Source organism: Geospiza fortis, unplaced genomic scaffold (genome assembly GCF_000277835.1).
Source record: "Geospiza fortis unplaced genomic scaffold, GeoFor_1.0 scaffold428, whole genome shotgun sequence".
NCBI classification, from domain to species: domain Eukaryota; kingdom Metazoa; phylum Chordata; class Aves; order Passeriformes; family Thraupidae; genus Geospiza; species Geospiza fortis.
Window position 1 is genome coordinate 724,102 of NW_005054409.1, and position 17,656 is coordinate 741,757.

Below are 17,656 nucleotides of genomic sequence, written 5' to 3' on the forward strand. Positions count from 1 at the left end.
GTGCTGTCAGAGATGGGAAGGAGTGGGAGAGGCGCGAGTCTCGTTTCATTCCCAAAGAAATGGGCTCCTGAGGAAGGGTTGGTTATCCCGAAAGACCTCTTGGGGATCGTGTGTTTTAGGCCCATGGGGGGTTAATGGAGACTCACGGATACTCTGGTGTAGCGGGGTCAGAGGCATTGAAGGTGCCTGTGTGCTGTGGCAAGGCATGTGGCTTGCATGTGTTAATAAAATGAGTGTGTGGTAATGCTTTCTTTATAATTGGGCAAGAAATTGAAAGTTTGCTCTTGGCAAACCTTGTAACAGCTGCTTCAGAGATGTCCAGCAAGTCGAAGGGCCGTCCTGCTGGAAATGGAGAGCATTCCAAGAGTAAAATGGAAAATGGAGTGGACAGCATGGCAGCCCCGGCCCTTAACACCTACACCCCGGAAGAGATGGTGCAACAGATGAAAGAACTAATCACTGAGAACAATGAGTTAAAAGGTGAATGCACACGTGAGCTGGTCTTGAAATGCAAGAGCCCTAAGTCTCTTCTGAAGGGTTTGTTTTGTGCTATGAGCATGAATTCTGTGCTTGTCTGCCATTACTGGGTAGCATTTGCTGTATAAACAACTCTGCAAGTGACAATGTCAGTTTGATACTACACATCAATAGGATATTTGGTAGCACACATCAAATTGAATTGGTGTGGTAGATTAGGGCAAGAACAGCCCAATGTAAGGGTGACTTACTTGCTCAGTTTATATATAAGGACTTTTATATATAAGCACTGTGTGTTTTAGAGGGTGACATGAAAAATCTCCTCCTATGATGTGCTATTTGCTCATCAACCTCTAGAAGATTTTTTTTGTTTGTGTTGTAGAACTGTTTGATGTTTTGCCAAAGCTGCATTAGGAGGGGTGGGTACTGTACCTTCCATACTTCAAAAAGGAATGGTGGCTATGGCAGGGTACATCTGGGAGAAACCAGTAGACTTCCCTGAAAATTCCTAGTGATTTGAGTCCTTCGTGTGAGATACATTTACTTTTGGATCTGGAATTTAGGTGTCAGTTACTTCTTCCTTTAAATGGTTAGAGCAAAATCTGGGGGATCTGAGAATTTTCTGTGTAAAAGACAGAAGTATCTCACTGTTTATTTGACAGCAGAGCATGAAGTCACATATCTCCTGTATTGTGATTTTACACTGGTGTTTAAATTCTTCCTGAATCATTTTTGGACGTGGTCCAACTTTTCTGTCTCATGGGAATCTAGCAGGAAAGTTGTTTGTAGAAATACGTCTGGTATTTTGCTAAAAAGTCTTATATAAGATGTTTTGGGACATATTTACAGCTGCTGTAACCCATAACTTGCAGAACCATTCTCCAGACTATAATTTTTTTCCATAACCTGAAGGATTCTTGGGCAGTTTATCATATGACATCAGGATGTAATGGAAGTTACTGGAAAGTACAAGTATAAAGTATTTTTAAGTAACCAGCTTTGAGTTACTTGCTTAAAAAAAAGCATGTCTAAAATAATTTCACTGACTGCCTAAAAATCTTGTAAGCATTTTGCAAGACTGATACTGTTACATACTGGCTTTGTTACTTACAGGGAACTGACTTGGCTGTAAGTTGTTTGGTATATTTTTTCTATGCTTGCAATTGAATCTTAACCAAATAAACCATACATTTCCGAGGGGTGAGACAGAGCATACCATTTAACTAAAATGTAACAGCACATTGGGGGGGAGCGTTGTTGGGCATATTTGAGACATTTGATTTGATAGCATCTGTTTTCCTGCAGTAATTCACCAGTCTAGGATGTTTTCCCTGCCAAGTCTCAGTAGTTTCAGAAGCTCAGTTCAGCAGTTTCATTTGGGCTGATCATGTGAATACCACACACAGCAAGATACCAAGTATCTCTTGTGAGCAATCCTTCTGGCTTCTTGGTTTAGGAAAAAGTCAAGAAGTCAGTGAGTGTGAGCATGTGATTTCAGCAGTGGATTTGAAGCTGTTTATTATAGTGCTAATGGACTATGATAAGTTTAGTTTTGGTATTTAAGGTACGCCAGACAGAGGCTCATATTTCACACCTAATTATTGCCAACCCATTTGATGCTGAAGAATGCTGAGCTCAGTGTAGTGGAAATCTGCTGTTTCATGGACAGAGTATTGATGTGATTCAATGTCTTTTCTCTGGTTGCCATTTAGAAGCCATGAAGTTGCACAACCAAGCTATGAAGGACCGATATGAGGAGCTTTCCACCTGGAGAGAGAAGCAGAAAGAAGAGCGAGAATTTTATGAGTTAAAGTTTAAGGAGGCAAAGCAGTGCTTGCAGGCCAAGTGCATTGAAAATGAACAGCTACAGCAGCAACTTCAGAGCTTAAAGGAAAGAGAAGAAGGAGCTGAAATGGTAAATAAGGAATTGGTTAGATTTGAATTGAAACTCTGGTGGATTCAGTCCCTTCTATGATTCTAGGATGCATCACACTGGGATGGTTTGGAGATTTGTTAATATCTCCATTTTTATCCTTAGCTCTAAGAAATGGTCTTCCCCTAACTTATTTTATAAAAAGTGAGGCCTTTCAGAGTGTAATAACAGAAAATTATGGCACACCTGAGATAATTTATTTTTTTTGTTAGCATTTAGTAAACAATAATAATTAAACTTTTTTACATAATAAATAACTGGCATTTCTTGCTAATTTTCCATTTATCCTGGGATATCTCTTTACTTTATCCTTCCCTTTACTTGTTAGATTATCTGTCTCTCATGATCACTTAATTGCTTTTTTTATTGTGTTTCCAGGAGCATGTTTCCAGGGAGAAGTTGACATGTAAACAAGCAAAAAAAAAAAAAGTGCCATCTATTTTTATTATATCAGTCTTCTTTTCTGAAAGCTCTTTTGCTGAGGTCAGATTAGATCTGTGCTTCTGCTGCTCTGTTTGGGTCTGACTGAGCTTTCTCTCTGTGTCCTGCCTTTGGCTCTGTTACACATCATTTCTAATGTTGCAGGTGCTTGCACAGTAGCCAGGCAACATTTTGCAGGTGGTACTGAAGGCATCTGTGGGCAAAGCTGATCAAAACAAAACCTGCTTTGTGTCCCAAATGGTCATGTGAAAAGTTAATTAAGAAGTTCATGCAGAGCCAAACTGATGTGTTCTGGTGTCTGGTACCTCCAAGACTCATGTGGATTCTCTGTTGTCTGATGAAAAATGAGTACATTAACCTTTTTCTCAACAGAGTCACTAGTAGACTCTCCCTTCTCCTGACTGTTTGATGGAACTCTGTAAGAAATGTTTCAGCATGTAAATCAAAATTGGCCAATAGGTCAGAAGATGCAAGGGGGAAGAAAGTCATGTTTAAATAGTGTGATTGTGTAAGTATTACTTACACAGTCTTTACAGAATGAAAGCTGTGTTTCAGCATTGTCAAGAAAATTCAGGATTTCATAAATTGTTCAGAATTTCCTAAATCTGGAATATTTTTTAAGGGGAAGCAGAGGATTTATAATCTTTCTGTCTGTTGTAGAACTTCTTGTACTTTGAATGCCTGAAGTATGTTGTTGCCAGAGTTTTCCAGCCTGCTTGAGAAATCTAAAATCTCTCTCATTCCCTGGAACTGACTCTAAATGCATCCTCTTACAGTATAAGCACAAAATCAGAGGCAGCATAGGGTCAGAGTGGTATTGTGGGATGAGAGGCACTGTCAACACAGAGATAATTTGGAGATTTGGCACAATCATATCTTAGAATGTCATTCAGACTTCAGGAATTGTTCAGAATTTGCATTGATGGTATGTGCAGTTATAAAGGCATTATCAGGAGGTCAAAGCTCAGATTACAAAATGAGGAAGAAACAAACAGGGAAAAGTTTCATAATGGGGAGCACCATTTAAAGGAGAGGAAATAATGATTCTTGCTGGTTATGTAAAGGCTTAAGAGAGGGTTTTGAGTAACCTAGAGAAAGGGAAAAGGCAAAGGAGATGATTTTAATTGGAAAGAGGGAAGTTTGGGGAGAATCTCTGAGGACAGACTTTGTGGAAGGGATCTAGGACTTTGTATGAAGATCAAGGAATTGGGAAGATTTATACATGGAAATGGGGTACAAAGAAGCTAGAAGGTGGGGAAAGGCTAAGAATGGGGTGTGTGGGAAAGCTCTCTGCCCACTGGTCTTTTCTTCCTTGGTTAGATTTAGGAGAAGAGGAATAGGGATATGGGTGAAAAAATGCAATAATTCTGGAGGTTGGTTGATACCCTGTGTAGTAACAAAAGGCACAGATTCAGGCAAAAATTTACATCCTAATTATGTGTGCATTCAGAGAACCAATCCCATATTTTCCAGCAGTGAGATGCCCAGTGCTTGATTTACTTGGTTTCACAGTTTAAACTTCTTCTGTTGAGTGAACCAGAACATACTTTAGGGGTCTGTCCTGTGGGGTTTTCAGGCAAGCCTGAAGAGAAGAGAAGGGATGCAGGACACTGTTCTGTTCAGGCTGTGTGCTCCTGGGCTGCTGTTCCCTGTTGGTTGGCTGATGCAGGCTGTGTTTATCCCAGGAGGCTCCCGAGAAGGAAGTGAGGCAGCTGAAGTCCCAGGTGCAGCGGCTCCAGGCTGAGAAGGCAGATCTGCTCGCCATCATTTCAGAGCTGCAGCTCAAGCTGAACATCTCAGCAGAGGATTCCTTTGTGGAGATTGGGATGAATGTAAGTAAAGGGAACAACAGGAGCACAGTAACCTGCAGCCAAGTGCCAGGCTAAATAATTCTGTCATTCTTTGATTCTTTCTGTCATTCCCAGATTACCTGCTGTAGAGCACTTGTGTCTTAAGGACTTGGAATTATTTTATGTCCTTCCACTCTAAAGCTCTAAGCAAATTAATTTCATGGATAGCCTCTATTGCACTAATTAAAAATGTTAAGTCTTGTCTTAATTGAAATTTCTGGGAACGTCAGTACTGTGTTTTGTTAAGGGGCAGCACCTGTGCATAAATGGGGTATTTTCTTTTTTAAACAGGGCTTACTTCCTACTGACAGATAAATAGAGATGCGGGCAAACAAAACCTAAGTGCAAAACTCTAGAGAGTATTCCCTAGAGGCAAAATAATGTACTTTTTTTACTGTTCTTGTATCTGGAAAATCTTCACAAACTGATATGTGAAAATGTAGCCTCTGCTACCCCTCTATTCCCCATATCCTCCCTCTGGAAAGTAGATATGCAACAAGAAATTTTTAAAATGTAATTAAAAATGGTTTGGAGTTGTCAGAGAAAATGTAGGGGTGCATTCTCCTTTTTATTTGCTAGAAGGATTCTCCTTTGGGCTACAGAGTGGGGTTTGTAGGAGTGGGGAGTTTGCCAAGGAGTGAGGTTTGTAGTGGGAAAGAAGAGTTGTTCTGTTAGGAGGCTGGAGAGTGATCTCTAGGGTTATATTGAAAGTCACCTGCAGTGTCATTGACTTGCTGTGTGGTGCCCAGTCATCTTCACAGGGGAGAGTGGCTGTGGAAGTTGCTGATGAATGGAGAAGGGCAAGTCTCATTGTTGTTCCTATTCTCTAATCAAGCTGGAAGAGATACAGGGAAAGGCATGTGAAGTATTTAAATTAAGAATTTCCAAACATGAAGACTATCTGTGGGAGTTTTTTTATATATCTGTATTGCCATGATAGCAATTCTCCCTGTTTTTCTTCATTCCTTAAATAAATAAAGTCCTGCTGTTCTGCTTAGATAAAATACTGAGCTAATAGTGGTTTTTTTCTCTCCTAGGAAGGGGAAATAAATAGAACTGCAAAGGAGCATCAAGAGAATAGTGGTGAAATGCCCAGTGATGTTGCTGTCTACATGTATGTAGGTTCTTGTGTGATATGTGTGATTCAGACTTCTGCCTTGGGTTTTGTTTCCAATGTAAGGGAACTTCTTTCTATGAGGAATGCATTAGAAAATCCTCTTTTTCTTTGGCTTTGCACCCCTCCATTGCAGTAGCTCTACCTCCTAGCATGCAGTAAAAGAGCCTCAGCTCTCTGACATTTTTCCTTCCAATTTTTACTAGCTGATAAGAGGGAGTGCATATTCTGGCAAGTTGGCCAGGCATTTGTGGACATTCTGACTTGCCAACTCTTCAGGCTTTTAAGGGAGGCCAAACAGAAAGGACAAAGAGGCTGCAGGGACTTGTTCCCTCCTAATAATTGGAGACCATCTAATAGAGTATCTGTCCTCTACCCAATTATACTGGTGTTGGTAAGAGTCAGAGGTCTTATAGTCTTTCAGATCTGACCCTGTTGGAGTGTGGTTGGCATGAAGTGTTTCCATGATGGGGTAGACACAGAGTGCAATACAGTCCTTGCTTTTCAGGTTATTGGGTTTAAGGTAGCAGCATTCTGTTCAGGTTACTTCTCAAAATTTGATCTTTACATCAGCTCCAGGACACAAGGGACTTTCTTGCCCCTGGCTGAACCTTTACTCCTCGTGGACATAGACATCTGATACTGTTCAACTTTCTGCTTTGGATACTGCCCAGTTTAGCAGCTAGATGGTTTTGGCTGAACTCTTATTTACTTTGTGCCTTTGCTTTTGGTAAAGGGAAGAATACAGATAATGCTAAGGACATAGCAGGCCAGAAAGCTGTGCTCCATGTTGTCACTCCTGTCTCACTGCAAGGGAGAACAGTGCTTCAGTGTAATATCAGAGAAACTTGTCCCTCAGCATGCAGATAAGAAGTTGAAGGAGGAAAAAAAAAAAGGGTGTTAAAATTGTGGACAAAACTGAAAGAGTTGCTGACCACAGACCAAGCTGCAAGTATTGAGCTTAGTTGTGGCTTGTGAAAGCACTGATTATGAGAAGATATTCCCTGTGGAACTTGCTTACCTTTGGAGGAGAATCTGGGCCATATCTACAAGAACAGGGGGCATACGTAGCTCTTAAAATATTTCCAGTGTCACCACGTGCCTTTGTCCAGCGCTGAAACTTTAGACGGGTGCTGTTAACAGGTTCAATGAAATGTGATCCAGTCAGGATGAATTTATTTCTGTAAGGGTAGAACTGCACTAAAAATCTCCTGATAAAAGTTATTTACTTAAAATATCTTGGCTGAACACTGTCTTTTGGGTATTGAATTTTGCTCACCAGAGATTTCTAGCTCTCAGAAGCACACAGAAGACTCTGCTTTCCTTTCTTTTCTGAACTACAAAAGCAGAACTTTTAACACATGCTGTTTTACAGCTGAGACTGAAATATACAGTCTAACTTGCCTGTCATCCATAGAGTTTGGGGATTTTGACTTTGTGTCTAGATGGCCATAAAAATGGATATAATGGAACACAGTATTTTATCCTATTTTTTTGGAGCTTTGTATTTGTTCTGGTTCAATTTACAGTAGCAAAATACAATTTTGAAAAGAGCTGTAGAATGTGAGGAGGGAAGTGTTAAAGAGATTTTTTTCTGAACATGATTTCTGATGACCATTTTTAGTGGGATATGCTTTCTTTTCCATAAAGGAGCAAGGCAGAGGTAGAAATGTTCCATGCTTTATTGCGAGAAAAAGTTGTTTGTAGGAATGGGCAGCAGCACTTTGCAGAAAAGGCTGCAAAATAGGTCAGAATAAGTGCACTGGGTTTTGTATTGTCATGACTGCTTTTGCTTCCCTTGCTTAAGTGCTAAATTGTTCCCTCAGCTGGAAGGGGACTGCCTGTGCCCTTCATTTGCACTCACAGGGGCTGTGGCTACTGGTCTTGGCTGTTGGCAACTGGGAATGAACCTTTTGCTCAGAGCACTGGTTTCCAGCACTGTGTGAATTGGTGGCCTCTCAGACTGGATTCCAGCATTAGGGTTGAGGGAGTGTGCTGCTAAAGGGGTAGCTGTTGTTATTTACATCTGGTTTGGTTTGAAGCAGGAGCAAATCTGCAGATGAATCGAAGAATTTGGAGTCTGAAGAGCTAACTGTGAGCCAGCTGCTCTGCAGCCTTAGAAATGAAACTCAGAAGAGGGAAAAACTTGAGGAGGAGCTGCAGGATCACAGAGAGAGGTATGAAGTAGGTGCACTGTAACATTTGGAGCTGTTTTCTTTCAGGGCTGCTGCAGTTACCAAGTCTCTGAATGATCAGCAACAAGCTGAAATATTGGTGTGATTTGGGGAATTTTCTGAGCACTCGGTTGTAATAATATTTTGTGGTTTTCTGCATAGGGATAAACCACAGTTTTCTTCCAAGGGATTTTATTTTGATTTCCTGAAGTGCCACAGATCCAGGCAAATGACCCATTTCCTCTTGGGTTTGAACTATCCCTGGGTTATTCAGAAAGATAGGATGACTAGTTGAGGCTGTTCTCCCCATTCACTCCTCCATAGTTATTTGGCTTTGTATGAATCATCTTTGTGTGCGGCCTTAACCAAATCACTGTGTCTAGAGCAGGTCCTCTTTGTGATACTGGCATGCTACATTTAGCAGTGTGTGAGCTTGCAAAAGCTCCTTAGAAATGTCTAAAATAAGTTTAATTCCAAACTTTCCTAAGAGAGAGTTTTCACGGAGAGACCTATATGAAGATCTGTCTCAGCTCAGTTCTGTGGGTGTAAATCAGCACGACTGTTCAGGAGTGGCCAATTCCCCAAGCAGTTCCAGATCCCCACTTCAGAGAAACAGAGTAAGACATTATCTGCTATGAAAGGTTGGTGTCACAGTAATTGCTTTTATGTGGTCTTCCTAGAAGAGGTAATGAGCCATAACCAAACAATTCTTAGAAACCTCAGCCCCTGAAAATACCACAGGAAAACAGAGACAATATTAATCACTGGATTCAGTGAGAAGAACGATCTTTTTCCAAAGAATTGGCAGTTTTGGACTGTACCAGAGATCAGTCCCTTTGGACTGAATGTCATGACCTTCATCACACCTGCAGACTTACACATCCATTTTAATTAAATGTACAGTGTCCTGTGTTCTTCAAGAACCCCCATGATTGTGCAGGCCTTCCTGCATGTCTGTGCTTTCCATTCTGCCTTGTGGTTTTTCTGTGGCTGTGATGTTACAAAGAGAGTCATCACTTGCATGAAATCCTTGTATAGTCACAACCTCACCTGAAGCATAAGCCAAATCCATCATTATTGGCACCTTCTTTTTTCCAGACTGTCAAAGCTGGAGAAGGAGACCAGAAACTGCCTGGAGAGTGGGACACAAACTGAACAGGAAGAAGAGAGTTCAGAAGCTGTAAGTTCCTGTCCTCAGTCAAGATGTAACAACATACAGCTGACTTGTTGAGGTCACCAACCTCAGGGTCTAGATTTCTACTTGCTCTCAGGGAGCAAAGGGCAATTGTCCTGAACAGGTAATGGAAGTGAACTTTGATGTATCTTAGAGGTGGTTCCACATGACAGCAGCCACTGCAAAGGGGTGGGACTGGGGGCCAAGTATTCACGAAGCTTGGCATAACTGCAGTTACACCACATTGCCCTGGCCATGCCCAGTTAGCAGAGAGAAATACAATAATTTCTACCTCCAGAAATCATCTAGACTGTGTGAATTTCCTCACTGCTGCCTAAGTCAGCTTTTGGAACAGAATCCAGTGACAGCATACTGTAAAACAGACTTTAAATGTGGAGCTCATATGGCACCTGCTTTAGATTTGTTCATGTTTTTAGTGGGATTACAATGGTGGGGCATAACTATTTTGGATTGAGACACAGTTCCAGGCAGAAACTTAGTCCTGATGTTCTTAATTAAGATTTGAAAGAGTGCTGGGGGTGGGATTCAGCTCCAGTCAGATGCTTCAGCTTCTGTGCCTGCAGCTGTAAGTTTCTGTGTGAGGTGAGAGTGCAACCCCATAGCCTTGGAGGTCCATGCTGGTTCAGTGCAACTCCATAATACAAGCAACTAAGAGTGCTTTTATGTGAGGTGTGTGAGTTTGTGAAGTGCTGCATGGGACTTGGAAATATGCTATGGGACCTGCTGGAGACATATGGCCTTCTGAAGGTCAGGAGGAGTGTTTTAGGGCAGGGCTGGGTTGGTTAAACAAGACCAGTCTGCAGTCAGGCTAGGAGATGCTCTTCCTAGGGAAAGCAGATGATGTCTCAGTTAATTCATGTTTGCCAGTGCTCTTATCTCCACTTTGCCTGAGTTACAGCCTGGGCCCGACACTCCTCATTGGACACTGAGGTCAGCACTTGTGCTTGTGCTGGCAGCTGTTTCCATGTACACTGTTGTGTTTCTTCAGAGGCTCCTGCCAGCAGAGCTCATGTTACCTGCCTCTGTGGTAAAATGTAAATCTTCAGTGGAACAATGGGGGGATGCAGTGTGGAATAATTGTGAAGCCTTGCAGATGAGGCTTATTACTGAGTATAGACTGTAACTGTGCAAACTAACTTAGGCAGTTTTCTCTAGAGTGAGAGTTCCTACTTATTTTTCTTAGCCTGTAACTTTACTATCTTGAGTTGTTCATATGTAATTTTCTTTTTTTTTCCTCTAAAAGGTTGGCAGTGAAGTAGAGGCCCTGAATCTGCAAGTTTGTGCTCTGTTTAAAGAGCTTCAGGAAGCCCATGAGAAGTTAAAAGAAGCAGAATTGATTCAGAAGAAACTGCAAGAAAAGTAAGGCTCAGAAGAGCAAAAGTTCTGTCATGACACTCAGTACTTGTATGACAACTCCCATCTTGGGAAACTCACCAGCTCTGCAAATACCAACTTAAATAACTGTTTCATAGAAGTGCTGTAAAGAGTGCTCCTTCTTTGTAAGTGGTGAAGTGCAGAAATACAGCAATTGTCAGAAAATCTGAGCTGCCAACCTAGTTCTGCAAATAGAACCTCAGTGCCTTGAATTACAAGATTTGGGTTGTAACCCTTCATGATGTAAAGAAAAAATCTTCTGTTTTCTCCTTCACATAATCAATCCCTATTCTGGCTTTAGGGGAAAAAGCCAAGGGACTTGGTTATAACCTTTTCTCATGAGCTGTCTGGGCTTTTGAAGGAAATTGTGTAGGTTATAAAAGTGGTTACAAGACCCTCACTTTGTTTTTGCTTAGTTTCCTGTCAAATTCCAGTTCTTTGAGATTCGTAATAGTAAAGAAAATAAATGTTGGTTTCTATAGCTTTGTTTTCTGATGTTTGTGCATAGACTGTTTTTTGTCTTTCCGTGTTTTTCATCAAAATAAGCCTTTAAAGTGAGCCATACAAATACTCTTTTTGCTATATGCCTCGTGGGAAAAATCCATCAGGAGAGGGTGAGAGAAGAGATCAGCCTTTTTTTCTTTTCTGTCAGGTGCCAGGTACTGGAAAGAAAAAGCTTGGCTGCTGCATCAGAATTGGAAGAGAAGCAGCAGCTAATTTACACCATCAAGAAGCTGGAACTTCAGGTGGAGAGCATGCAGGCAGAGGTCAAGCTGGAACAAGCCAAGACACATGAAGAAAAGTGAGTATGATTTGGCTTTGTATTCCAGGAAGGTATTGTCAGTGAAGAAGAGAAGTCTAAGGGAACCCAGCCAAAGGGGAATTGAATCTGAAATACTACTTTTGTGTCCTGTACCCTTTGAAATTATGCTGTGTTTTTAGATTATGAAGTAGAAGTCTTTACCCTTTCCTCTACTGGACCCCTCCCTTAGGAGTGGTTGAGCTGTGAACTCTGACTTGTATCTTCCTTTAATCATAAACTCCAAAGTGGAATAGAGCTGGGTGTAACATACAAGTGGAGGAAGCAGAGAAGTGACAACAGCTGTGGCACTGACCAGCAGGGGTAAATGTGGACACATCCTGGAGGGCAGGGACAGGTCAGGTGGTGACAGTGCTGGGAAAGTGACATTAATGAAGAGGTCTGCAATCCCTACAGTATGTTTGCACTAGGAGAATCAAGTGTGTGGTCAGGCTGAGGTAAAGAGAGGCTGTTTGCTTTGGCTCCCTGCTCCCTTTCGTGTGCAGTCCGTGTAAGGAGTGTGAAAATGTCAGTCCAAGCTGGTCAGAGAGGCTGAGCTTCCTGAAGGACACGTCTTCAGCTGCTGCAGAAGCTGCTCATTGTCTTCAGAGTCTGTGTCTGGTTATTCCGATAAATTCTCCTTCACTTGAAGTCTGAGTCAAGACTTGGATGTCTTCCTAAGAAGGGTGTTACATTGACCAGAATTTGTGAGCTTCATATAAAAAAACTGAGTGATGGATTCTTCAATATGAAATGCAGATGATCAGTAAGGACATTGGTTTGCACTCAATCCATGGATAGAGCAGCACACAACTCATTGGAAGAGAGATGTTGAGACATGGGGCATGACTTTTTCTCACCAGAAATGCACACTGATTTGCAAGGAGTTGGTAGTGGCTTTTTTTTTTTTAAGTTCTAACATTATTTAGGTTTCAAATAATTGTTTCTAATTTTCATCTCTTGTCATAAACAGGGCAAGATACAATAACCTCCAGGATTCATATAGCAAACTCCTTCCAGAACTCACTGAGGCAAAGAAAAAAATAGATGAAATGAAACTCAAAGAGGTAAACTCATCACAAGAAGAAATCATAATTAATTAGGGGTGAGGGGGAAGGGATGGGAGAACATCTTTAGGATCAGATTTGGTCAGGAAACAACTGTCATCCCTTACATAATTACATAGCAGCACTGCTCTGATAAACGTAGATCCTGTGCTGTCAGTTAAAGAAAACTTTATCCACACATCAGTACTTCCATGGTGTTTTCTGGGTAAGGTCTAATCTGCAGTGCAGTGCAGCACAGAGTCCAGTCCTCAGACAGAAGTGATAGATACATCAGTGTTCCTGCAGCATCATTTATAAAAATGTGGGAAGGTAAATCTCTAAACATTTTTGTATTCTTAAATAGAATGCCTGCCACAGTGAGGCCTTGTTAGGAACTGAAGCACCATAGAAGTGCCACATTGTTCTGTGTAATTTCAGAAACTGGGAAAACGTCTTTTACAGTGTCCACTAGGGGGTTGTCTTTTAACTTGATACAATGTAGTTTGAAAGCTCAAAACTAATCTTTAAGGTAAAATATCAGTCACCACTGCTGTCTTAGTCCAAGTTCCTTTGTTGACCAAAATGGGAACCTTTTCCAAGGACAGGAGGAGTAAGAAGCAAACTTTCACTTCAAGGAGTTCATGTCGTAATCACAATTCTTCTTTGCAGCTGGACAGAGTAGATAAAGCTGTGGTGGAACAACTGACAGCAAAGGTGGAGTTGGCAGAACAAGCCCTTGCTGCAAAGCAGCTCCAGATAGATGAAATGAAGCAGATAATTGCTAAGCAAGAGGAGGACCTTGAAACTATGTCTGTGCTCCGTGCTCAGGTATCAGCTCTTCTGCACAAACCGGCTACTTCCCCCATCCAATATTCAGAAACCAGGAGCTATTTAATGGCTCACTCTGGAGTGCTGAATACGTTTTCTCAACTTGAAAGTATAACACCCCTTACTTGGCTTGTCTTGCAGATACTTGCAGAGCCTTTGTATTCTAGGGCTCTAGGAGGAACTGTGTATGCTGGAGTCTGGCACAACAAACAGAAGCTGGGAGTAGATGTGTATTTAGAACCACTGGCCTAAGAATCACTGCATATGTTTTAGGAATGATTTTACTCAAACCAGCATGTGTTAAGTGACTAAAAAGGGTTTGCCTCACATTTAAGGCACGGAACTGGCATCTTGGCCTGGTTCCACTATCTGAGCCACAGATATGTCAGTGTATTCAGTCAAGTCACCTCCTCACTGCTTGTCTGTGCCTCCTATCTGCCTCTGTACAGCAGAGGCAGTACCTGTGTCCCAGGTAAGACACTCAGAGTATCTTTTACAGAGTCCAGAAAGCATTAGGTCTCCCTCACCTTGGGAGAAGTGCAGGTCTTGGCTTTGCAGTGGTTTGAGTAGATGCAGATTATGATACAGATTTGTGATTTTTACATGTAATATACAAATATGGTTCAGTCAAAGTTACAAATTTTCAGTCTGATTTCATTTCTCTGATCAGATGGAGGTTTATTGTTCTGATTTCCATGCGGAGAGGGCAGCAAGAGAGAAGATCCATGAGGAGAAGGAGCAGTTGGCTGTCCAGCTGGCATACCTACTAAAAGAGCAGCAAAACTTTGAAGACCTTGGCCGGTGAGAACAGACTTTGGCTGAACTGCCTTTGCACTGTCCTGTTACTCTGTGTACTGGTATTGACCAACATTGTCTTTGTGAGCATCTCAGTAGAAAGGCAAATAACTTTGCAGACATTTCTTGCTTAATTTGAATTTAAAAGGAGGAAAAAAAAAAAGAATTGGCTGACTTCTCAATTTTCTGGTAGAATCTCTGTAAAGTGTGTTAGTTCTTAGTTGGGTGCCTTAGTAAGTTTTCATTTCGGATGATTCATGCTTGGTAAATTCTCTCTGTTGATCCATGTGAGTTTCTTTGGGTTTTGGCCTCAGTTTTAGCTGTGATTCTGCAGCTAATCTTCCTGCATGTGTGCCAGGGATATCTGCTCCTTCTCCAGGAGGCAGTGGTGAATACACAGTTCCGAGTGCTGTGGTAGTTGAATCAAGTTACATTTCACATTAACTGCACACTGAGTCCTTTCTATGGTATAACTTGCTTTTCTACTTAAAGCAAATTTGTAGTTTTCCCTGAACAGCTGAGAGTCCTTGGAGTTTTCCAGAGAAGGATGCCCTAGATCCCTAGGTGTGTGGCTGCCTAAATCCTGCTACTGGTGTCAGTTGCATGACCCTGATTTCAGCAGACCTCTGGCATGATCTCACAAAGCAGTGGCATTTCTAGGCCCTGTTTCTGAGCAGTAGTTGTGAACTAAATGCATGACCAGTTGACAGGAGTCTGTTTTCAGAGCCCTTGACCTGTTTATTCCCCACAGAACCTCTCTGGCAGAGATGCAGAGTCGCCACGGAGCCAGGATGCCGAATCGGGAGCACTCACCTCACCTTGTCCAAAGAGGTACTGCAGGCACCTTCTCCAGCCCTCGGGGGCAGGTTCAGGTTAAAGCAGCTCTGCTTGGCTGCAGACAGCTTCCCTGTGCTTATCTCTCTGCAGAGAGCAAAACTGGGTAATAGAATAGTTCATCATTTATCTTCTCTGCTTGCAGGAACGAATAGTCAAGACTGGCCAGAGCAGCGGAATATTTCTATTTATTCATGTCCTAAATGTGAAGAAATTCTACCTGATTTGGACACCCTGCAGATTCACGTTATGGACTGCATTAATTGAGTGATGCCCTCCAGTTCTTTGTCTTCTGGAATTTCACCTGCCAAACACTTGGGGGTTTTTTCCTTCTTCCTCAAATAATGCTCAGCTCTTATGTCCTATGAAGGAGGTTTTCAGGGGTTTGCTTTGCTAATTCAATGGGAAAAGGGTAAAAACTCTTCCCGTGTCCTGTAGTGACTAATCTTCTTGTAATCTGCTTTAGGGAAGGAGTTTTCATAGATTAACAACATGGATGTGCTACAGAACTTGCAGTGTGTCTGCTGCTATGAAACCTTTCAGGAACATTCCCCTGAAGTGCTCTGCTCTATGGCTACTCTGCAGAACGGAGCTGAATCACTGAAGTCAGAGGAGAGATGAGATATTTGCTGATCAAATATATATATATATATATATATATAAAAAATATATGTGAGCCTGTAAATACTTCATCTCTTACATACTATATACCAGGAAAGTAATACAAGAAAAAACCTGTTTGAGAAGCTTTCAGCAAAATGGAATAGTGCTGTATTCATCGAGAATTTGAAGTGAACCCTTATCTTTCTCCAGCTGGCCATTTCATTGCTGCCCTTGTGACCATACTAATCTGATGTTACATTTTTGATGGCTTATGTAACTTCCTGCTTTAGCCAGATGTGGGTAAGGTTTAAAACGGATCAGCTAGGTCTGATACATGTAGCTCCTGCTGTACTCAAGTCACTTGGTTTTATAGAACTGTTAATTTTTATGATGTTGTCTTAATTTTTCTTTATTATAATACAAGCATTTGAACTTGTACAGTATTGTGGTAGAAAGCACTGAGATGGATGTAACCTAATTTAAAGAGAGTATAGTGGATTTTCACGTATCAAAATAAATCTATGACAGTTATGAATTTATCTGTGCCTGTGAGTACATGGGAGACTGGAACAGGATTTCAAATTCCTATGTCGGAAAAGCTTGTGTAGAAACAACTGTAGTGGATTAGTTCTATTCTTGTCCTCCCAGGTGTTTTTATCTCAACAAAAAGGAGAAAATCCTTTTTTTGTTGTTGTAATTCGAGTAAGTTTTTTACTTTGCTTGTTGTTACTGTTGTTTTAATTATCACTTTTGGACTCTGGATTCTTATTTTCCGTTATAGATCATCTATAGCTTCATCCATAATTTCAGGTAACACAAGAGCTGACTGTTGTGAGTAGGTATTTATCAGCCTTCTTGCCACCTTCTTCATCAATTACAAGTAGTCCCAGCAGATGCAATCTCTTACTGGCTTTTAATTGGTTCCTTTTGACAGTAGGATTTATAGGCTTTTTTTTTTACCCCGAATCCAGTTTTATTATGGGAGCTGTGATGGTTACAGATTCTGCAATGATCAAAATCTGATGGAAATGCTACTAGGCCGTAAGCAAACTAACAGAATAATAGAGCTGATTTCATCTGAGAAGTATTAACCTTAATGAAAACAGAAAATCAATGTGAAAGGCCAAAAAGGAATAACTTACACATTCGTCAAATCAAAATGAGTCATCTGAGGAGGTTTCAGAGAGAGGGGATATTAGCACAGGAGTGCTAAGAGGAAAACATGAGCATTAGGTGAAATAAGCCTTCATAGAAAGATAAAAGAGCAGGTCTAATAGTACAAATCAGGAGGGGCAAGGAACTGCAAAGAATAAAGCCACAATACACTGAAACCTGTTCATGTGACAGGGAAGATTATTTTTTGCTGTTATTACTTACTGCAGTCCAGAAATTAGCTTGTACATCCTGAGAACTATTTTTCGCAGAATTACAGTTCTACCAGAGAAAACTGACCAACCTGCAAAATTTTGTCCACTGCATGTGACAATAACAAGGATTGAATTTGATGGTGTAAAAGAAGTGTTGACATTGTTTCGGTTCTCCAGATGAGGATGGCACCTGCTGTGACCCCTCCTGAGGCCACTCTGCCCAGACACGGGCAACTGCAGCCAAATGGGCTTACCCAGAGCCTGGATCAGGAATAATGTGTCCAGCAGGAGCAGGGCTGTGATTCTTCCCTCTGTTGTGGGCATTGGTGTGGCCACAACAGGAATCCTGTGCCCAGTTCTGGCCCCTCAGCTCAGCAAGGACATTGAGGTGCTGGAGAGGTCCAGAGAAGGGCAATGGGGCTGGGGAAGGGGCTGGAGCACAAGGCTGAGGAGGAGCAGCTGAGGGGGCTCAGCCTGGAGAAAAGGAGGCTCAGGGGGCACCTTTTCACTCTCTACACCTCCCTGAGAGGAGAAGGTAGCCAGATGGGGGTCGGTCTCCTCTCCCAGGTAACAGGATGAGAAGACATGGCCTCAAGCTGCACCAGGGGGGAGGTTCAGGTCGTACAGTGGGAGCAATATCTTCACAGAAAGGATGATTCCACATTGGAGTGACCATCCCTGCAGATGTTTAAGGAAAATCCGGACGTGGCAGTCAGTGCCGTGATCTAGTTGACAGGTGGTGATCTATTATAGGTTGGACTCGATAGGACTTTTCCACTCCCATCGATTCTGTGATCTCCACGCCGCCATCGCCCCCCCTCAGCGG

At 41.8% G+C, this 17,656-nt stretch overlaps 1 protein-coding gene across 4 annotated transcripts; it reads left to right on the plus strand.

Moving 5' to 3' along the window:
* Positions 1 to 308: 308 nt before the first annotated feature.
* On the plus strand, positions 309 to 15,998 carry OPTN (optineurin). Of its 4 annotated transcripts, none has more exons than XM_031061330.1 (13): positions 309 to 480; positions 2,178 to 2,392; positions 4,537 to 4,683; positions 5,739 to 5,815; positions 7,858 to 7,992; positions 9,088 to 9,169; positions 10,428 to 10,543; positions 11,211 to 11,360; positions 12,331 to 12,424; positions 13,073 to 13,231; positions 13,902 to 14,032; positions 14,778 to 14,857; positions 15,006 to 15,998. In XM_031061330.1, the coding sequence occupies exons 1-13, from the start codon at positions 315 to 317 to the stop codon at positions 15,125 to 15,127; spliced, it is 1,674 nt and encodes a 557-aa protein (XP_030917190.1). In that variant the 5' UTR covers positions 309 to 314; the 3' UTR covers positions 15,128 to 15,998. The 4 variants fall into 4 exon arrangements, with proteins under 4 accessions (XP_030917190.1, XP_030917191.1, XP_005426339.1 ...); XM_031061331.1 differs by having other exon boundaries at positions 7,861 to 7,992; XM_005426282.1 differs by having other exon boundaries at positions 2,190 to 2,392.
* The last annotated feature ends 1,658 nt before the right edge of the window (positions 15,999 to 17,656 follow it).